This window comes from Pteropus alecto, unplaced genomic scaffold, assembly GCF_000325575.1.
Source record: "Pteropus alecto unplaced genomic scaffold, ASM32557v1 scaffold77, whole genome shotgun sequence".
NCBI lineage: Eukaryota > Metazoa > Chordata > Mammalia > Chiroptera > Pteropodidae > Pteropus > Pteropus alecto.
Genome location: NW_006440820.1, coordinates 666,598 through 688,733, shown reverse-complemented (window position 1 = coordinate 688,733; position 22,136 = coordinate 666,598). Strand labels below are relative to the sequence as shown.

The 22,136-nt window shown below is 35.9% G+C and overlaps 1 protein-coding gene across 1 annotated transcript in view; it reads left to right on the top strand.

The window, feature by feature from the left end:
• Positions 1-22,136, top strand: part of MAOB (monoamine oxidase B) — a 113,849-nt gene that overhangs the window by 37,696 nt on the left and 54,017 nt on the right. The window contains exon 3 of the mRNA XM_006917906.3: positions 553-690. Coding sequence (XP_006917968.1) covers positions 553-690 — 138 coding nt within the window. The remainder of the gene's footprint in view (positions 1-552; positions 691-22,136) is intronic.

Sequence of the window (22,136 nt, the reverse complement as noted above, 5' to 3'; positions counted from 1 at the left end):
CTTTTCTACTCACTTCTTGTTCAAAGGTCGGTCCTTAGTCATTGGATGTGAAGCTGATTCAAAACCATATAGAAAACTTGCTATTAAACATAAGAGCAATTTCAAAGGTTTGAATTATGACCAGTTATTCCCTGACATTATCTTTCAAACATCTGGATTAGTAAACCACATAAGAAGTGATTATTTCCTTTCTTGTTTTCTATCTAGCATTAGGTGCCTAAAAATTAGCCTCAAGTACTAAGTAAAGAGAAATTCACCAACAATTCATAGCTTATAAACTCAAGGCACTAAAACACAAGCCATGTTGTGGTACATTGTGAATGATGGGGTTCAGAAGTCTCTTGCCTATACAAAGTTCAATCAATTTTGCTTTAAATTAACTGTTACGTTGCATGAATGGAGTTAAGAATAGAATCCAATTTTTCATGAATATACCTCAAGACGTGTCTACAACCTGTTAAATGCCAATCAGCTTATTTTGGAACTCTTTTTAATCTTAGGAATGACATCGTCACACCTAATTATTTTTATTATTTTTCCATGGGAAAACAGAACCAAATGGTTAAATATGTGGACCTTGGAGGATCCTATGTTGGGCCAACCCAGAATCGTATCTTAAGGTTAGCCAAGGACCTGGGATTGGAGACCTACAAAGTGAATGAAATAGAGTGTCTGATCCACCACGTAAAGGTAAGCCTGGGCCAGCCTTTGAAGGATTTGAAGGCTACTCTGTGGGTATTTCCACATATGAATTCCAGATTGTTCTTTCAGAGAAACTTTTGCATCCGTGAATGATGCATATGCATATGTATTTTATAAGGGTATTTCAGCCACTCTGAGAATTTTTTCACTGTTTATCAAAGTAGAATTAGGTGAGAATTCTAAACCTGTTCAGGAAAGTAATTGATGAAGTAGTATTACCTATTTGGTAAAAAGTTTAACAAAACTAATAGAGAAAAAACATTTGTGATTAATTTACTGAGTACTTTGAGCTCTTTCATGTGATACAAAAAAACTTATGTACAGTTTTACAAATACTTCCCTAGACTTCACATTATAAAAAGTATTTGCAACATGTCCAATGTAATATTTTGAAATTTTATCAAAATGTCAAAATTTTATCAAAATATATCAGCTAAAGTGACTTTTCTTTGGATATTTACATAAAAGTGGCTCAAGTCCCAAATTCCATTTTTTTTTGTGTGTGTGTGGGGAAGCTCCATTGATCTCCCCAAGATTTCTGTGAGTTTACTAGGTTTCACATTCCCATGATTAGTTGTGGTTATGGTTCCTGATCTATAACACCTATGCTCATTCACATCTTCACACTCTTTTCTTTCTTTTATTCTGTGCCAACCTAGGTTCAAACTCACCTCTCTGTTGTTATTTTCCTCAAACCATCCAGTCAGGCAGACTCGACTGGAGTTCTGAGCAGTGGGGATTGGAGGAGTTAATTGTAGAAACACAAACAGCTTAGAATTGAATAGTGAACATTCTAATTCTAATAAGCCCTTAGACCTGTACACCCCTGGGTATTTCTCACTGGCTACATTTCTCTGTGGATTCCAGTCTCCCACCATGTTGCCAGTCTTCAGATTTCTTTCACATCTGCCTGATCCTTGTTTTGCCAGAAGCATCGTCTTTGTCAGAAAAGTCACTGATGTTCTCTGACAAGCAGAGTCACTCCCCCTCCAACCCCCCCACCCCCACCCAGTCTCACAGGAGAACTGGCAGAGGTTTTGAGTTTCAGTCTTTACTCTCTCCCTCACTTGCCTCTGTAGGTGGAAGTGAGCAGTATAAAGACATATTCCTCATCGATAGAAATCATCCCCTTAGAAGACAGAAGAAGCTAGCAACAGTTTGATTCACATAACAATTTTGACACAATTATATTATTTGTGAGTGATAATATAAAAAAGGACAAATAACAGATCATACATTATGAATCATTTAATAAAATAGTAAATACACATCTATCTAATTTGGCATAATTCAGGTAAAAGATTTTCTTAATTCATACATAAATATTTTGATTGAACTTTAGATTTTGCTTTATAAGCCTTTTCATTTTGCTTCTATGTGTCTAGGAGATAAAAAGACATTATTTAGAAATGAAAATGTTGCATGGTGATTGTGCAATTTGTTGAACATTAATCAGAAGAGCTTAATAAACATCCTTCATTGATTCCTTGCTTTTAAATGTAAGTCACATTGACTGATTTCTCCATTTTTCCTTGTCCTAACATGTAAGACTTACAAGGACTTACTTTTCAGAAAACTGAGATCCCTTTTAGGTTTCTTCAGACAAAGGCAATGACCAGAGATGGTATTCATTTTTCTGTCTTTGTGTATGCAGGGTTTCTTGGCAGTTAGGAGCTATGTTCAGGGTGTTTGTTTTTCTGGTAATCTCATGGCTGACATTAAGTTCTTTGTTTAAAAAAGATTGCTCACAATCATCGATTATGAAAATGATGTTACACAATAATTTTTCATAGTGGTGGCCAAACTGCGCTGCTTTCTTAGACTGTTTCAAATAATGTATGTGCATCTATGAAAATACAAATAATTAAGCAGTATCTTTGACTTGATGCAGAGTAAATACATATGCCAACAGTGCTCTTTGTAAAACTTAAAATAAATGTTATTGCTTTTTAATTACTACAAAAGTAAAGCATATTTATTGTAAAAATACAATTAGAAAATGTGAGTAAGGAAAAACTAAAAAATCCCCTCCATAATCCTATCTAGGGAAAATCACTCTAAAATATTTTCTTAGTTCATAGATTTTTCATATTCCTGTATTGCTATTTTCTGACCTCTGCTGGAGGAAATGAGGAATATCAATGCACTTAAAAATATATACATATGCATATGCCAACATGTTTCATATACTAATTTACTCTAATGAATTCTCACTAATGAGACAATTGAAATGCTAATGAGGATATGAAACAAAGATTTTTTTCAATCTTGATAGAAGTGCTAATTTAACCTCTTCGTGGCCATATCCAGTGAAGAGCTACTTGATAAGTAATGTCAAAGACCTTATAGCTAAGAAATTCTCCCCAAACTAAAACCTTTTTCTCTGCTATTGCATCCTCCATGTCTTTTCACACATGTCATTGTTCTCATTTTTAGTCAGTAAAAAACGTCTCAGATGGCTGCATCCATCTATGGAATTATTGACCAGAACTATGACATTTTATCTCCTACTATGTGCCAAAGAATGTAGTTTGGAAATTTATCTCCTTTTTCATGTAGGCAGTACTTTTGACATTTAGACATTATTCTCTATTACATATTTTAATAACTACTGTTCCCAAGTACAAACTATGGTTTATGCAAATATATAGTATATTTGTGACTTATTTCTTCAGCAGACCTGCATGTATTTCTTAACCCGAAGCCTGAGAGTATCAAGTGTGCTACTTTCCATATCATCCGATCCTGCTATTAGAATCAGCTTGTTCAAGAAATCTACATTTTAGATTTTGTTATATGATTATTGATGGAAGACAGGGTTATGCAGAGCATTAATAACATTAGGTTAAGGAACTTGGATTTGCTGGTTGGGATTAAAACTGATGAAATGAGCTACCCACAAAAGGGGTAGGGTACAGCAGCTCACGATAGGCTAGCTATCCAAATACAGGGCGTCTTTCTCAAGAAATGACTCCCCGTATCTCTAGTTCCGTGGTAGTTGTAGGAGAAATGGTCTGCTGATAGATGAGTGTGTTCATGCCAGCTCCATAACAGGAAACCCCTGGTGTACTGGGATGTGCAGGCCTGTTTACTGTCTGTCTCCCATCTGTTGGAAATGTTTATATCTACTGAGTGCATTCATTTTTAGTGCTACTGTCTTAAGTTGCTAAAATGTGGTTTTCCAAACCTTGTTGGTAAGTAAAGATGTGATACTAAGCTATATTGGAATTTAATTATCAGTGAGAAAAGTTATCACTTCAGCTCAAATCTGTATAATTTAGGTGTTTTCCTCACTTCTAAAATATTGATACAGCCGTTAGTGCTTAACAATTATTGTTAAGCATCTGCTAAAGTTTTTAATCTGTTTTACAGTCATGCTAATTTCTACTAGTATAGTTTAGAAGGCAGCTGTTTAGATGCCTTAAAAGTGACTTGTAAGAATTGTTCCCTTTCGAAGACTATCTCATAATCAAAAGAAAAAGACAAAAAATAAAAACTTCTTAAGAAACCTTGTTATATGTTGACTTATGCCTCTGCCTCTTTTATCTATTATATGCATGTGTGTTTGCATGCATACATGTGTGTGGTTGTTTTGTTGTTGTTTCTTTTTTTGTTCTTTTGGGTTTTTACTTGAAGAAGTTGGAGAAAATCTGAAGTTTGGTACACTTTAGATTTTAAGCAAATAAAGTTTCTCTGTCTCAGAAAATTTTATCAGTCTGAAATTTGAAACTAAATTGTAGTCAAAGTATGCATGAAACTGATTTAGGCCTGAAGGCCTAATCTGTTAAGAGTTCAGTAAATGTAAAAATGTAGCATGACTTACTATTAAGAGTTCAACTTCATGCTGATAATAATTTCCAAACTTCAGCTATCTGGAGAAACTGCAAAAAAACATGCTCTGGTATTAGTCTGCTTCCTAGTGGGCAGAATCCAAGCTCATTGTCAAAGTTCCTTTTTTTGTTGTATGCGGTCAGCCTCAATGCTTCAAGAGGCATCTGAATGAAGAGACATCTCATATATATTGCCTACTTGTTGCTACTACAATTGCTATTGCTCAAACAACCTCACAAAAGAGGCAGCATTTGGCACAGCCCCTCAGTTTGTTGAGAACTCTGAAGTGCAGTTGTAAATACAGTACACAAAAAAGCACATAAAAGGCAGAGGGTGGTGGAAACTAAATTTCTATTTACAAGACCAGTGAATTTCTTGGAAGAGATCACAGGTGCTAAACTGTCTCTCAGAACTGGGGAACAGCAACAAAATTGGAGCCAAAATATTGAGAAATAAAATATTCAAATCATCACTATATTTGGCAAACGGAAACTGTCCTGTCATGCAGGACCTCAGCATCTCACTGATAGCAGTAGACTAGAATATCCAATCTTCTTTGGGCTCTTAATACCCCCTTCTCCATGCCTCTACCTTCAACCCTGTTAATCCAAGGAAGCCTGGATCAAAGTCCAGGGTATACTTGCTTCTCTCATGATGACAAAAGTCTCCAGGAACAGGTTAGACAAACACTTGTATTTCACTCAGGAACAGCTGCCCATTTCACATGAACTTCACCCATGCCACACAGAGCTTCTTGGCTCCGAGAGTCTGCCCTAGCCAAGATGAGCTTTATGAACCTTCTCCTCACCCATTTAATTTCTTATTTGTTGGAAATACAGCTTATCATCATGGGAGATTTTTGTTTCCAAAAAAAAATGCAGAGAACAGTAATTTCCTCTTTAGCAAGTGAAACCCATTTGTATAGTGATCATTCTGAAGCTTATGTTAAATTATTCTGGAAATAAAAAGTATTAATTTGTGTTCTTTAGAAAATACAGGTGGATTTTTGGCATGTAATAATTTGCTGAAAATTATGCCTTCAATGGTTGGATTTGGAGCAATATTTTGGAATATGAGATGAATCTATTCTAGGCCACCAAGGTTTCCATTTGGAACTTAAAAGATGATAAAATCAGTAAATATCCTCTATGTACAAGCACAAACACATCTGGATAAATTTAACAGTTTATAGAGTTGTGAGTAACAGAGTTAATTTTAAATTATGCTGGAGGTGGAGGGTAGAGAGTATATAGATTTCAGTTATAATGGTGAAATTTGCTAAAAGAAGCAAGCCTGTAGCTTAAATCTTGTACAACATTTTACACCCTTTATACTGTGTTATTATGGCCAAATAGTCCAAAGGAGTTGTAATGACAGGGGCCCAATTCACCAAAGGATGGTGACTAATAAGTGTGACCATGAAGGTCAAAGAGCTTCAGCTGCCTACAGTACTGAAGGATTGGCAGGAAGCACAAGATGGCCTAAATGTGTTAACCTTCCTTGCCACTCCCTCAGCAGTAGCAGACTGTGGAAAGGCTTAGACATGATTCCAGGTCTGTTGATCACAGAGCTCATGCTTTTCCCTTGGCCTCTGCTGCAATCAGAAAATAATAATAATGGTAACATTACTTTGGTATGGACATCTAAAAACTACTATGATTTCACACGTGGTATCTTATTTGGGCCTCATAAATGTGAGTCCCAAATAACTAAAAGTTATTTAGTTGTGAACTAGAAGTTTTATCCCCATTTAACACATGAGAACATAAAGGCTATAAAGAGATTAATTGCATGTGGCAGGAAGTGATGGGGTCAGAGTATAAACCAAGGTCTTCGAGTGCCAAGAATACACAGTAAAGAGCTGAATGTCCCCTGGATGTGAGACTTTCTGGCATTTCTTTCTGAGCCCCAGCAACTGGCTTTCCTGCCTACCTTCCTGCCAAATTTATACTCTCACATCTTGGAAAAAACTAGTTTGAGATCCTCCTTTCCTTAAAATTTTCCACAATTGACTACAGTTATTCCACTGGCTCTTTCCCAAGTCCCATATCCTTTCAACTTTCCTCATTACACTTTTTAAAAACTTGTTTGGAAGTAGGAAGAAAAACTGTTCTGTTATTTGTACTTCAAGATTATATACACGAATGCACACACACATAGTATATTTTCTTTATATTTAACATTCTTGGATTCCTATTTTTATACTTTCACATAAAAAAAGTTTTTAGGTCTGCTTTTTCAGTTATGAATATTTTACAAATATTTTCCAACGTCATTAAAACTTCCTTGTAGATATCATTTTAAATGGACATATAATATTCTCTCATAAGAACACTGTATTATAGTGGATATTTTGCTAATCAGTTACTATTAATTAAGCATCTATACTCTATTCAAATCATCCAATATTCATTGAGCATCTAATATAGGTTACTACTGTGAAGGACATTGGACTAAATAATTTAATTTGAGACAATTTGGGGTACAGTTTATGGGAGCATAGATTCTTTTTTCAATATAAAAGAAAATGAACAAAAAATACGAAAAATGACTAAATAATGAAGCAAAGCATAGATTCTTTTTTCAATATAAAAGAAAATGAACAAAAAATACGAAAAATGACTAAATAAAATGAAGCAAAAAAAAAAAAAAAGAGATTCCCATGTCACAAATAAATCAGGAAAAGATAGCAGCTTCATTAAATTTGATAATTGATGGCAAGGAATATTTAATATTTCTAATCCTGGCTGCTTAATTCCAGAGCTACACCATTGCTGAAAACAAATGTATTACAAGTAAAAGCCAACAATTACTAACATTCCAACAGTTTTTTTTTTAGAGCTTCAAGGTTGGTAAGTAGCTGGTTTTTCTTTCAAATTATCCAGGCAATAGTTTTGCCAATGCTTTACCACTTTCTCTACCCTTAAATCATGTGACATCTCTTTTGTGGCCACCTGCATGCTGTCCACTCCAAGCCAATGGCATACAACTTAAAATTTTGTCATAGCAGCACTCCACTTTAAGGGATCATCAAATGATGGCTCAAAATAAAGAACTAAGGAATGGATGAGGTTTAGTGAATTGGTGTTAAACATGAAATGCATTTGAATAAAGATTTAAATATAAAGAATTGGAAGAATTATGATTGTAGTACAGAATTTACTACAGATTGTATTTAAAAAAAACCTTTATATGGTAAAAATGTATATAATCTATAAAATCAGAAAGTGAGGAAGGTGAGAAGGGAAGAAATATAAGAAAAGCGAGTGCTACTGAAATCTTCCTTCATAGCATGGAATCAGTCTATACAAAATTAAACTTGTAGCTATTTAAAAAAAAAACCCTCAAATCTCAATGATTTTTATGATCTTTTGACTTTATGCCACAGGACTTTTTCAGAAACTACTATTTCTTGGGGTTTTGCGACACTTATTTGAAGTTTAGCACTTCCTTCACTTCAGTTTGTGTTTCTTTCATTAAATTCCAGTACATTTATTTCATTAAAAAAGGCAAATATAATATGACTCAATTCTCAGATATTTGTATTTCTTTCTTTGCCCTTTCCTCCCTCTTTCCTTTTCTCCTTCCTTACATTTTTGTCCCCTTCCTCTCTCTTTCAATCATCCATTTGTTCTTTAGTTCATCCATATTAACCATCCACCCATCTTACTATCTTATAGATGCTTATAAAGAGGTTTGGGATATCGTGCTACAAATGTTATAGCTATTTTTAAACCTGGATGGTGCAGTTTGAAGTAATTTGTTGCCTTCTTCTTTGTATATAGTACTGCTCAAAGTTTTTATAAAGAGCTCTCATTTTTATTTTTAAAAATGTAATTAGACAGAGTCTCTGTTTTTGAGAGCTCGTGGTCTATGAGAAGAGGTTAAGCTCAGTGTTTCCAGAAGATCTCTGTGATTCTCACCTGCCTAGGCAGTAGTCTCCTGGGTTACATATCTATTAACAATAACCAAGCTGCTTCCAGCGTGGCTTAGTGACTGAGCTTCGACCTCTTGAGTTTAGACAGTCCAGATCCCAAAACAGCTGTTCAAATGCAAAACCTCCAAGGCTCTTATCCTGGTATTACTGGGCTGCAGAATTTTCCCAGTGCCTGATAACACACACACACACACACACACACACACACACACACACACACACACTTCATTGTTGACCTTCTGTGTGACCTTGGCATGTTATTCATGCTTTCGTGCCTTGATTTCTTCACTTGCAAAAGAAGGATATGTGTACCTGTCCTGCTTAATACTTTGAGCTTTTGAAGAGGAAAGATGATAAGAGAAGACATTGGTTAACATTATTCTCACCAACGAGGCTGTTATGATACATTGAGGATGCTAAAGATGTTTTGATAGGAAGACTAGAGTTTGTTACTTTTCTTTTGAAAACAAACTTTTCTAATAGGCTCTGGAGATTCTTACTACCAAGTAAGAATTTAAATGGCAAGACACCAGATAGGATAAAGCTTTACAAATTCTTTTCAAAAGAGAACCAGGTCAATAAACTTGCCCTGAAAATATTTTCTTAGGCTCCTTATACATTGAACTATAACTCCTCTCACTTTTAAATCCAGTCTTTTCTTCTTTATTTCCCCCCTGTATTATTAGTAGGTTAGGACATCAGCATTTGGCTGCAACTGAACTCACAAGCCCAAACAAGCAGAGTAAGTAGATAATAAAAAAAATAAATTAAAATCTCCGTAGAAGGTTATATTACCTTCTAAGTTTCTTTCAGCTCTACTCTGATGTCTTTAGATCCTGCATGTGGGACAGTGGTTATTATTTGGCCCAGTTGAGACCCTTTCCTTAGAGTAACTAAGTGGCAGTGCTGGCAATTTTGTAGAGCTCTGAGGAGACAGTGGATATATCACAGTTTACTAACCTCTAAATAACCTAGGTTAGTAAACAGAGAATCAAAATACATTCATTTCCCCCCTCTTTTTGACATATACATAAAATCTATAAATACTAATTAAAATAGCTTAGAACAGCACTGCCTAATCAAAATATAACATGCCACATATGTAACTTAAAATCTTCTAGTAAGCATATTGAAACATAAAAAGAAATGGGTGATTAATTATAATTTTAATAATAGATTTTATTTAATCCAATATATCTAAAATTTTATCATCTGAACATGTAGTCAATATAAAACATTATTAATAAGATATTTTACATTCTTTTTTTTGTACTAAGCTTTTGAAATCTGGTATGTATTTTACACTTATAGCACATCTCAGTTTGGACTAGCCACCTCCTAAATGCTCAATGACCACAAATGGCTAGTAGATACTATATTGGACAGTACAGGCCTAAAAGGTTAGCAGTTTCCATGTATTTTTGCAAATATTTCTAATCTATCTTCAAGTTTTAAAAACATATGCCTAGATTCTACAACATAAATTCTACATTACAGCACAGATTAATTTCACTTATTCTGGTATTTTCTAAATGGCTGGCTTCACAGAGAACTTGGAAGTAAACAAAGAGTGAAATTCCTTATATGCTTGTTGCTTTATAAACAAACACGCTTTGAATCACTTTTTAAAAACTCTCCTAGGTGCACAAGGAGATGCCATGTCCTTGAGATTTTCATGCATGAGGCAGCGAGCAAGTTGGAACTAAATGAGTTTGAAGGGGTCAGAGATGCTGCCATAGAGAATGCTTTGAACACTTCTTAAAACCTTGAAGGGCATCACTGAATAAATTTAAGGGAATAACTTTATATATAGTCATTATTTTAATAAAGTTGTTAAATTGTCCCTATGACTGACTCAGGAGAAACTATAGAAACTGGCCCAAAGTGCTATAAATTATTATTGTCATAAAATGTAGTTCTGGAAGAGTCTCACAGTAATGAGTTATAGAGAAGATAAGCCTGTAGTTCAGTGGAAGAAATTTACTTACTTATTTTATGATTTTAGCACACATGCTCTGTGCAAAACTCTGAGCAAAAGGGCTGCAGAATGATCTGGAGCCTTTTACTGCTAACATTTACTGTTTCCCCCTTTTTAAGCTGGCAAATGTTAAGGGCAGCTGTTACAGAAAGCATCTAGTCATGTACAAGCCAAGAAAAAATCAAAGTTTATAATAACCTATAGTTTAGACTCTCATATTGAACCAAACACACATATGCATTATGGCTCCTAGAGATTCAGTTGGAAATTGAATTTAATAACAAAAGTAGCCAACGCCTTTTGAGATTTCAGTATATGCAATGCACCATTCTAAGCATTTTATGTGCATTATCTCACTTAATACTCAGAAAAGCCTGATGGTTGTCATTATCCTTTCTTTACAAATGAGGACATTGAAGCACAAAGCATCTGGGTGATTTGCCCAAAATCCCCCAGTTGGTAAGTAACAGAATGGGGACTCAACCCTGATTCATCTCACTCCAGAGTTCCTCTTCTTGGCTTCTCAAGTGATGTGCTGACCTACATGGAAATTGTACTTAAAAGTAGGGAAACTCTCAAGAAAGACAAGGAAAAGTGTGAGTGCTAAAGACTGAACTGTGGGACACGTCCTCAACCCTCTTCTTTTTGTTCAGGTGCTGGTTCCCTCATGCTACCTTTTCTTCTGCTTATGCCTCATTGCTGTTTTTTTTTTATCCCTATTGGACCTCTTGAGACCCATCTGATTTCCTAGTGGCATTAGGACCCCATGGAGGGCACTGACATGAACTGTCCATTTGGTTAAATCAAGGGCTAAGGAAAGACATTAAAACATATCATTTTATTCTTAATCCAGGAATTTTTAAAAATATTAAAGCTGCTCCTAATTCTGGTAAGACTCCTGGACCTCTGTGTCATACCAGATAAATATGAGTAGACAACTATATATATATATATATCATATTCATTTCATTTTCCCATTGCAAATTGTAAACATAATAAGATTAGAAGGAGCATTGCTGTATAAACAACCTCCTTAGCAGAAAGAGAAGATAAAACTATATATTTAAGGGTGACTTATGTAGAGTAGCTATTTGGGCAGTTGAAGGGTATCATTATGATACCTAATGACATTGATCTTTTGGATTAGAAAGGATGAGAGTCCATCTAAAATCAATAGGTTGTTTTTCAGTTGCTACCTCTTCTAAGACTAGGATAGTTGTACTGCTGCTATTTTAGAGGTCTCATATTTCTCTCTTATTGTTTCCAGGCATTTCTCCCAGATCATTGTTGACATTTTGTCTATGTATTCAGGATGGAACTAAGGTTTCATGATTGCAGAACCTAAAGTAAAAAACAAACAAACAAACAAAAAAAAAACAAACAAACAATAAAAATACTTAGAAGAATGAATAAAATTAAATTTTTAGCATGGCCCACAAGTAACTATATGATATGCTCCTACCAACCTCCTGACCCAGCTCACTCTAGTCTAGCCACTCTGGCTTCTAGTATGCCAAGTTTATTTCTACCCCAGGGCTTTTACATTTTGAGTCAGATTAAAGATGGCCACATATTTTTGACACTCCTTCCATGGAGAAGGAGAGGTAAGTCCTGGCCCCCTCCCTTTAAATTAGGAGGTATCTGTTTCTGCTATGACCAGTATAATATGACAGAAGTGATGCTATTCCAATTTGGGGGTACAGGCCTTAAGAAACAGGTAGGTTCCACTTCTCTCTTGGAACAAACACTCTTGGAGCCTCGAGTCACACCATGTAAGAAGTCCAAATACCCTGAGACCACCATGCTGGAGAGGCCACATGTAAGCACTCTGGTCACCTGTCCCAGCTGAATCAGCCTTCCAGCCATCCCTGCCAGGGCACTGAACTTGAGAGTGAAGTTGTCTTGGATCTCCACCACAGTTGAGTCTTCAAGTGACTGCAGGTCCAGCTATTCTTTGATACAGCTACATGAGTGACCTCAAGCAAGAACTACCCGGCTGAGCCCAGTCAGCCCAAAGAACTATGATAAATGATAGTAGATTGATCTTTTAAAACATAATCTTTTAAAATATGTAGCAAGAGATGACCAAAATGCACTTACTATTCCCTCCACTTGGAATGCTCTTTCTTAGGTCTCGACTCAAATATTTCTTCCTCAGAAAGGCCTTCCCTGATAATCTGATATCTTAAGGAATAAATTCCCCCCAACCTGTTATTCTATATTTCTAATTTATCCCTCCCCTGCTTTATTATTATTTTTTTCATAGCACTTACAAATGCCTAACATCGTATCTTATTTGTATTTGTTTTTCATTTGCCTTCTCCTGGTACATGAGTGACCTGGTACATTTGCCCTGGCAGGGATGGCTGGAAGGCTGATTCAGCTGGGACAGGTGACCAGAGTGCTTACATGTGGCCTCTCCAGCATGGTGGTCTCAGGGTATTTGGACTTCTTACATGGTGTAACTCGAGGCTCCAAGAGTGTTTGTTCCAAGAGAGAAGTGGAACCTACCTGTTTCTTAAGGCCTGTACCCCCAAATTGGAATAGCATCACTTCTGTCATGTTATACTGGTCATACTGGTAGAATGGAAACTCCATTAGGGCAGATTTTTTTTTTTCTATTTTGTCCACTGTGGTATCTCCAGCACTTGGGTAAGGACCTGGAATATAGTAGGCTTTAGGTAAGTGTTTCTTGCATGAATGAATGAAAGAATGGGTCTTTACCCCTATGTTAGCCTGTTCTGTTTAGAACACAATTGGGCAGACCTTGATTTGGTATGGCTTTTAGGGGAAAAGATGAAATATTTTTATTACAAGTAATCTAGTCCTGCAAGAAAATAAGTGCCTACCTTATATGATGTCAAAAAACCAGGAAAGCCCACCCATCTCAACACATACACCACCAGCTCCCACTAAAATTCCACCACTGAAGACTACTTTCTTTGTCCACAGTTAAGGTACAAATAAACTTACAAATACAGAGGCAAACAAAATATGCAAAAATTCTTGCTCTCATGGAGCTTACATGTTAGCTGGGGAAGACAGGTAATAAACAAAGAAATAAAATATATAGAAAAAACAATTTATATGCCTAAAATAAAAGTGGAATTGACCATGTTTAATTTTATATTACTTTGCACTTACAGTAACAGGCACAATCAAAAAATATGGTAAAATGAAAAATAAAAAATGGTATAAAATATAGATTTTCTTAAAATGAAGTTAATTCAGATATACCAAAAATTCATATATTGCTTCATCTGAAACTTTTTAAAATGTTAATTTTTAATTTAATACTCTCAACTCTAATAGGTATGTGAGTTGATTTTCCAATACATTATGGAGTTAAAATTTCATTAACCACTAAGTTGCTGAATTATACAAAAAAGTTTGGGTTTCGAAATCTGTTACTTTCTCATGTCTACAAAGGGTTGAACTTTTGAACCAGACCTATTAAATCACCCACATACATTAAAGCAATGTGTAATAAAACATCTGCTCAGCCATATATGAAAAAAAAGCAATTATCAGAGGTCCTGACTGCTATGGAAAATGGGAGTGTGAGAGTGTGGGATCCAAATTCAAATAGAGTAGTCAGATAGAGCCTCACTGAGGAGATGGCATTTCACCAAAAACCTAACTCTCATCTGTAGGGTTTGCATAGTGTAGATACTTCACAGTGGCTCATATCAACCTACCAACTTATCACTGAATGCAGAATTGAGAAGAGATGAGCACAGCACAATCGGTCTCATGAGCCAGTATGCACAAGTCCCAGCACAAGGTCAAAGAGCTAACATCCAATACTAGATAGCAGAGAGCCTACAGGAAGTTATAAGAACATTGGCTTTTACTCTGGGTGATATGAGAAGCCATTGGAAAGTTTTAAGTAGAGAAGTAACGTGATATGAATTTTGTCTTAACAGTAATATTCTACAGAAGTTTGCTCATGAGCAAATAAATACTCTGTGCATGTGCATGCATGTGTGCACATGAATGTGTGGATATGTGTGTTTCTTCTTCATAGATGTCATTTCACACCAGCCACCACTCTGCTCTTTCTTTTGGGTGGAGACAAAAGAATACACATCTTTTCCTGTTAAGGGTCGATCCTCTTTTTTCATGCAGGCATTTAACCAAGAACCTGCTGAAAAAAATGCCATATATTATCGTGATTTTTAAGAATACGTGGCTTGTTCAACCCTAGAGCTTGTCATAAAAGTGAAATTCAGCACATATAAAGCCTTAAGTTGTCATCACAATTAGTTTTATTACTGCATTTCATTAATTGGTGATTATAGTGTTCTTAGAATCCTGTTCTGTTCTCCAGCTCTGAAGGTCATAGCATTCTATCCAAACCGATATATGTACATTTAAGAAACATAAGAGATGTCAGCAGACATTCAATAATTTTGAAGAAGAGCATTTTTAAACTACAATTAGACCACCCTGCATTTCTCATTACCATGATTGTCATTTAAACCTACATTAGGTCAATATAAGTTAGCTAGCACTCTGTGGCCTGCTTTGGAATTTAAAGCAATCACATGAAACAATATCTGTGAATGGAATTTTAAAATTGAAGCTACGCATAAAAATGGTGTTGGAGGTATTTTAGAAACTGTCTAAGTTAATAGATTAATTTTGAGTGAGTTTAAATGAAACAGATCAAAGAAAAAGAAAATACTTGTACTGTGACAGACTTCCTGGGCATAAATACATAGGCTTGAAGATGGAAAAGGTGAGCTAGTTGAAAATAATGTCAAGAAGGAGAAAGAAGTAAATGCTTATAAATTTAACAGAAGCCATAAATTATTATACAGTGCATCTTAAAGAGTGTCTCTCATCACTATGAAAGAAATAGTCTTTGTCCCAATGGTCTTTTGCTAATATCTTTCAGTAACTCGAAGACATGTTGGCATTATTATATCAAAACTCCTCATAGCTTTGAAAATTATATGTTATCAAGTGTATTTTCAGGGGAAAGTCAAAAGTTAAAACAACCCAGTTCATCTGTAATATTATAGAGATTAAGATCATAGACTTTGAACCCGGAGGGCCTAGATTTGAATTTACAACTCACTATGTATTAGTTGTGTGATTTGAAGCATGTTTCTTAATCAATCTGTGCCTCTGTTTCTTAATCTAAAAATGAGAATAGTAATAAACCTTCCTCATAGGGTTGTTGAGAGAGATAACTGAATTAAATTTGTAAAATCTTTGAAACAGTCCCTGGTACAGAGCAAATGTTCAGAAAGTGTTAGCAACGATGAAGATGATGAGGATGAGGGTGATGGTGGTGGCAGTGGTAGTGGTGATGATGGTAATTGTGATGCTTGTCTATCACAATCCTTATTTTTCTTACCTTTGTTCTTACTCATTACTGCTCCTTTGCAATAATGTTTTAAAAAATTATTTTTAAGCATATGGGTGTCAATCAAAAGTACCCCCTAAGTGAATTTTGTTGAAAAATCTTTCTTCCTGAAATAATAGTTTCATATAAGTAGATATTTCTGGGATATCCTTTTCATTTCAGTCCAGTTGGCAAAATTTGAATTCTTTGAAATTATCTCTTGGGTGCCTTGCATCTAAAATTCACAAGTTGCCTCTTTGCCAGACTTGCCTCTTCCTTCTCTGAATCTCACTCCAGATTTCTCCTGCCATGTCATTTCTCTACTGGAACTCAGAATGTTCTTCTAATCAGGATCTGCCCAGTACTCACTCATCGCCTCAATAAGTGACTCTCCCTTTAATCAACACAATTTCACCAGTAAGGATTAATGTTCATAGCAGCAAAGCTCCTTTTGAGGCCAAGGAAACCTTTCTATTTATGCATAAAGTCTCCTTTGATTTATTTCAAAGTAGAGTTCTTATTTCAAAGCATTGAATTTCTTTGGTAGGAGTCTTCTGACTCTTATAAGTAAAACATCATTTTGTTTTGTACCATTAGAGAAAGTAAACAATTCCCCCAAACAATTTATGGAGTGAAAAGTTGGTATTTGTAGCAGCATTAATCAGAGGCCAACTTTGGACCTGGGTGAGTTATTCAATGGAGAGTAGAATACATGTTGTTTTGGATACACTCAAGGATATGAATTTCCATCTTGTAAGGACCTCTCTGTAGAGAAAGGCAGACTACCTGGAGTCACAGGCCTCTTTTAAAGTCCTGGGCTTTCAATAAATTCACTATGGATCCTGGGCATGTAATTTACTGCTTCTTAGAAGCCTCAATACCTAGTCTGTAAAGTAGGACTGTTAGTTTCTAGTGTTGTTGTGGAAATTAAATATGATAATATATAAAAATGACTAGAAATATGAGGTACTTTCACCATTTAAAAAAATCTTATGTGATAGAGAAACCCTTTAGGAGGTTTTTTTTTTAATATAAATTGCTTTTTAGATAGTTTTTCCAGATTCAAATCATCACATATTCTGATTTTCAAAATGATAGTCAGGTAACCCAAAGACGATAATAATTGATGTCTGAGGAAAAACCCATTTTGAGAAAAATCATTTATTTTAGAAGTCTTACTCATCCCACACCCTTTTATATTGTGCTATGTCTATACCCAGGTTACACAGAGCTTTTTCATCTTGTCACTACTCTGTGTAGTTTAGGGACATCAAAAGCATTCGGATAATATCTTTGAAAAACCAGGGACACACCTGTTGTCTGGCACCTGTGACCCAAGTGAGACTACATTTGGGTGAAGAAAGTGGCATAGTTGTTTGGGATTGACTGAGCTGATCTCTGAAACTGGAGTTCAAAGTCCAGGTCTGGAGGTTCAGAGAGGGCTCGATAGAGAAGGTGACTAGATGAGCACCTTCCCTGACAAGGGGGTGCAAGGGTGAGCAGTTGGATATTGATTTTCTCTGCAGGTAAATCCCAGCATGCTGAGTGATGCTGTAAGGGCAGGAGGCTCTGCACCTTTTGCTACAAAGTCTTCCATGGGCTCATACAGTGGAATTCCCCTAGACGACCTGGAGAGCCTTCCTTTATGGGAGGCTCAAAATGTGTTAGTAAAAGGACTTGTGATATTTATTAAAATAATAACAGTAGAATCCTTCTAAGCACTTTACATATATTATCTCATTTAATCCTCACCTCAGCCCTGTGCCTTTCCTCACATTATATGGAAGATGAAAGTGTTAGAGATGTAAAGTAACTTACCTAAGGTCATATGATTAGTCTGTGTATTAAGCCGATGCTCTCAACTTCTAAATGAGAGTTGGCAATACCTTCGGTGGACAGGAAAGTATAGGGAGTGTAATGATGATATTAGTCAGTATTTACACATTTAGTGTGTGCAAGGCATTCTATTAAGAGATGTATATGTATCATCTCACTGACCGCCATCAATAACATGGTGAAAATGGTTCCATTTACATCTGCATTATACAAAGGCTCAGCAGTTGAAGTTGTTTGCCTGAGTTCACATGATCACCTAGTGGTGTGTCACTTCTAATAATGTGTATGTGAGCATAAAAATGCATCTTTTCCAAGTGATTTCTGATGTTTGAATATTTCAAATTAAGGATTTGCAATGATTATGGTTAAACCGAGTGTCCCTTTTTTGCTAAGGCCATTGAGTTTAGTTTTATTTCTTTATTGCCCTACAATTCGATCACCTAAAAATCACTTCACATCTTTTTTTATATATTGACATACAATATTATATTAGTTTCAGGTACACAACTTAGTGATTATGCATTTATATAACTTACAAAGTGATCACCCCAATAAGTCTAGTACCCATCTGACACCGTACATAGTTATTACAATATTATTTGCTGTATTCTCTATGCTATACTTTACATTCCCATTATTGTTTTTATAATTGGCAGTTTGTACATCGTAATTCTTTCCCCTTTTTCATCAATCTGCTTTATATCTTAATATGATATATTTCTTACTCACAATACTTCTGACACCAAATGTGTGGTTGAGTTTTTTTCCCCCACAACAACCAGTTCTTTAACTTTCCAGACACTAACTGGGTATCCTACAATTCAATTCAGTTCAACACTATCTACCCAGAGCTAGTGTAGATCCCACAAGTTAAGGACTCGGTCTCACAAAACTGCCCCCATTTCAGATGCCAATTGCAAATTCAAGGCCTCCTGTACTTCTGACTGACCAGCTATAAATCAGATGTTCCCATGACACCCTCCTCAGGTTTGAAAATTTGCTAGAACAGCTCACAGTTCACAGAACTTAGAGAAAACAATTTACTTACTACTACTGGTTTACTCTAAAGGATACAGATGAACAGCTAGATGAAGAAGTACATGGGAAAAGGGTTTGAAGGATCCTGAGCACAGGAGCTTCTGCCCCCAGGAAGTTTGGGGTGTACCACCCTCCAGACATGTGAATGAAGTCTTGTTCACAATCCTGTAAATTCTCTGACCTCTCTTGTCTAGAGGATTTTCTGGATGTTTCATTACGTAGGTATGATTGATTAAATCATTGGCCTTTGGTGATTAAATCCATCTTTGCCCAATACCTCCACTGCAGACATACCTCTCTCCATTGGTCCAAAGTGGAGCTAAAAGTTCCAAGCTTCTTTTTTTATATATAAATTAATTAATTGATTGATTAATTTTTTTCTGGTGACATTGGTTAATGAAATCCGCTAAGTTTCAGATGTACATTTTAACAGTAATGCATATATATGCCTTACTGTTAAATATATATATATATGTATACACACATTGTGTGTTCACCTCTAATGGTTAGATTTCTTTCTGTCACCACATATTTGACCTCCTTTACCCCGTCTACCTCCCCTATTCCCCCTCCCTCCTACCCTCTGGTAACCACTAGTCTATTGTCCATGTCCATGAGTCTCTGTCTCTTACGGCTGTTCATTTGTTGTTTTAGGTTTCTATCCCACATATAAGTGATATCATGTGATTTTCAACTTTTTCTGTCTGGCTGATTTCGCTTAGCATGATCATCTCAAGGTCCATCCATGTTGTCACAAATGGCAGTAATTCATCTCTTCTTACGGCTGAGTAATATTCCATTGTATATATGTACCACAGCTGCTTTATCCAGTCATCTATCATAGTATACTTTAGTTAATTCCATGTCCTAATTACATGGTTGGTCTCTCTGGCAATCCACCCCCATCCTGAAGCTATCTAAGGGCCCACAAAGAGTCACCTCATTAGCATAAACTCAAGTAGGGTTGAAAGGAGCTTGTTATAAATAAGAAAAAGGTACTCCTCTCACCCCTATCACTCAGGAAATTGCAATGGTTTTAGAAAATCTTGCTCTAGGGACTGGGGACAAAGACCAATTATATATTATCATCATATCACACTTCTGTAGTAAAATTTCCAAACTGTAACATATCTATAGGAACATGCAATTTTACAACTCTTTAATAATGGTTATTTTAACAAGCAATCTATATTTTTGTCTGTGGAAAATCACATTAGATTTATTAATTAAGCTAAAATATTAGTGCTAGAAAAACTATCTTTTGTGTAAATTATTTATGGAAGATTTTATGAAGTCTTTTAGTGAGACTAGAATGTTCTTTTCCCTATGATTATGTGTAAGCTAATGTAGCTAACAGAGCATGTTAAAACACATGGAGGAGGTTTCAATATTTAGACTTATTTAAAATTCATTGCAATTTGGAGATCATGTGGATTTGAACTCCAACGTCCTTTCCTAAATAACTTGAAACATATAATAAAAGTTTTTTTTAAAGTATTTGGAGACATTTTTAAGATGGCAAATTCACTCTTGCTCTAGGCACAAAACTTTATATGAACATTAATGGGATTTTAAAATTATCACCTATTATGTAAATATGAGCTTTGACTTGTAGTCCTTAGGTTTGATTATAAATTCTCCTCTCAAATTCCCCCTTTCAGACTGAGTATATTTGTAGTAGCAATTGCTGTATTTCTCATTTCCTTTAGCAAGTCGTTGAAGATTGTGGAGAAGGAGATTGAGAACTCCCCACTAATCTTCCCAAAAGAAAACTATTCTCATATGAGGTCTCACTATGCCTGGGTCTATAAGTTTTTCATGAGGTTTGAGCCACCGCAGGGCCTTGGGATTGAGATTCTTTAGACATTGGTATAGTTTGTTATCCTCATTCCAATGAATGGCTGTTGCGGTGGAGTGCCTCAGGAAGCTGACTCTGAGATGAATATTAGCATGCAAGGGGTTTATTAGGAGGTTCTCTGCGGGGGGGGGAGGATAAATGGCTGTGGATAGGAGGGGAAAGAGGCAGGAGCCAGCAGAGGGAGTAGTCAAACAGTGACGTAATTTCAATGGAAACCTCAGACAACCCTGAACAGAATTCTGAAGATGAGATGACCCCTCACATCAATCAGTGAGATTGGAAGTGGGTTGCCCAGAGAAGCTGCCTAATCTTGGGCAAAGTGGTTTTTTCTACAGCTGGGGTAATCCCTGAAGAGGGCTAAGAACCAAGGGCTGCCTGTCAGGAACACTCCTAGGAACTGAAGAAATAAGTCTCTTATTTCTGAATGGGGATATAGGCAAGCTTATCACTATGACCACCACATTGGACACTTGGGTAACCCATTCTTTTCTTTAGTGATTTTAGGTCAAGCTTTACTTGACCTAAAGGGTCTTCTATAGACCTTGCCATCCAGCTAACGGGATGTCTCTAGATGGAGAAGTATAGGAGTACTGGGGTTAAGATAGATGCAGTCATGAATCTTGCTGACTGTACTCTCCATGAAATAGCTCCCTATACCTAAAAACTGAGAGTTCCACTAAAGGACTTTGCAGTACACAAGCATGTAGCCAGGTGATGCCATAAAACCAGTAATGTGCCGTGTTATAATTATGATGCTGTAATTCTCTGTTTCCATGGATCTGCCTCTCCAACTAGACTTTGGAGCTCCTTGAGCCTGGGATTGTCTTATTTCATTTTTGTATCTTCAGAGCATTACATGATACCTGTCTCATACATTGTGGTTAATATATTTTTACTGAATGAAAGAAGAAATTTTCCAAGTGTTAGTAGCACTTAAAGTATGATGCCTTGAGATTTTTTTTCTGAGCCTATCCAAGCCTTATCAGTAAGACATATTTGTTTCTCTTCATTGTTTAGCTAAATATAGTATTGTTAGTTCAAATTTAATAGTTATTCTTGCTTTCTCTCTCTGCCTAAGACTTTTAAAGTCACAATTATATTTAAGCGGACAGAGTGGAATGGCTGTGAGGTGGCATGTTGGGGCCTGCTGTGGCCTGTGCACTAGCAACCATTCAGATCTTGGATCTCCTGCTGCATAAGAGGTAATATGAACTGGAGAACTAGCTTGACTTTAAGCATGGCTGAATTTGAATCCCCCTCCCTAGCTGTGTGATCCTGGAAAAGTTGTTATCCTAAGACTCACTCTCCTTATCTGTAAAATGAACTAATACACAAATGTTCATGCAGCATTATTCTAATAGTCAAAAAACGAAAACAACCCAGATGTTCATCAACAGGTAGATGGATAAATAAAATGTGGTCTATCTGTACAATGAAATATTTGTCAGCCTTAAAAATGAAATTCTGATACATGCTACAGCATAGATGGACCTGGAAAACAGTATGTTAAATGTAATAAATAAGACAAAATTCACTTACATGAGGTACTAGAATAGGCAAATTCATAGAAACAGAAAGTAGAATAGAGGTTACCAGGGGCTAG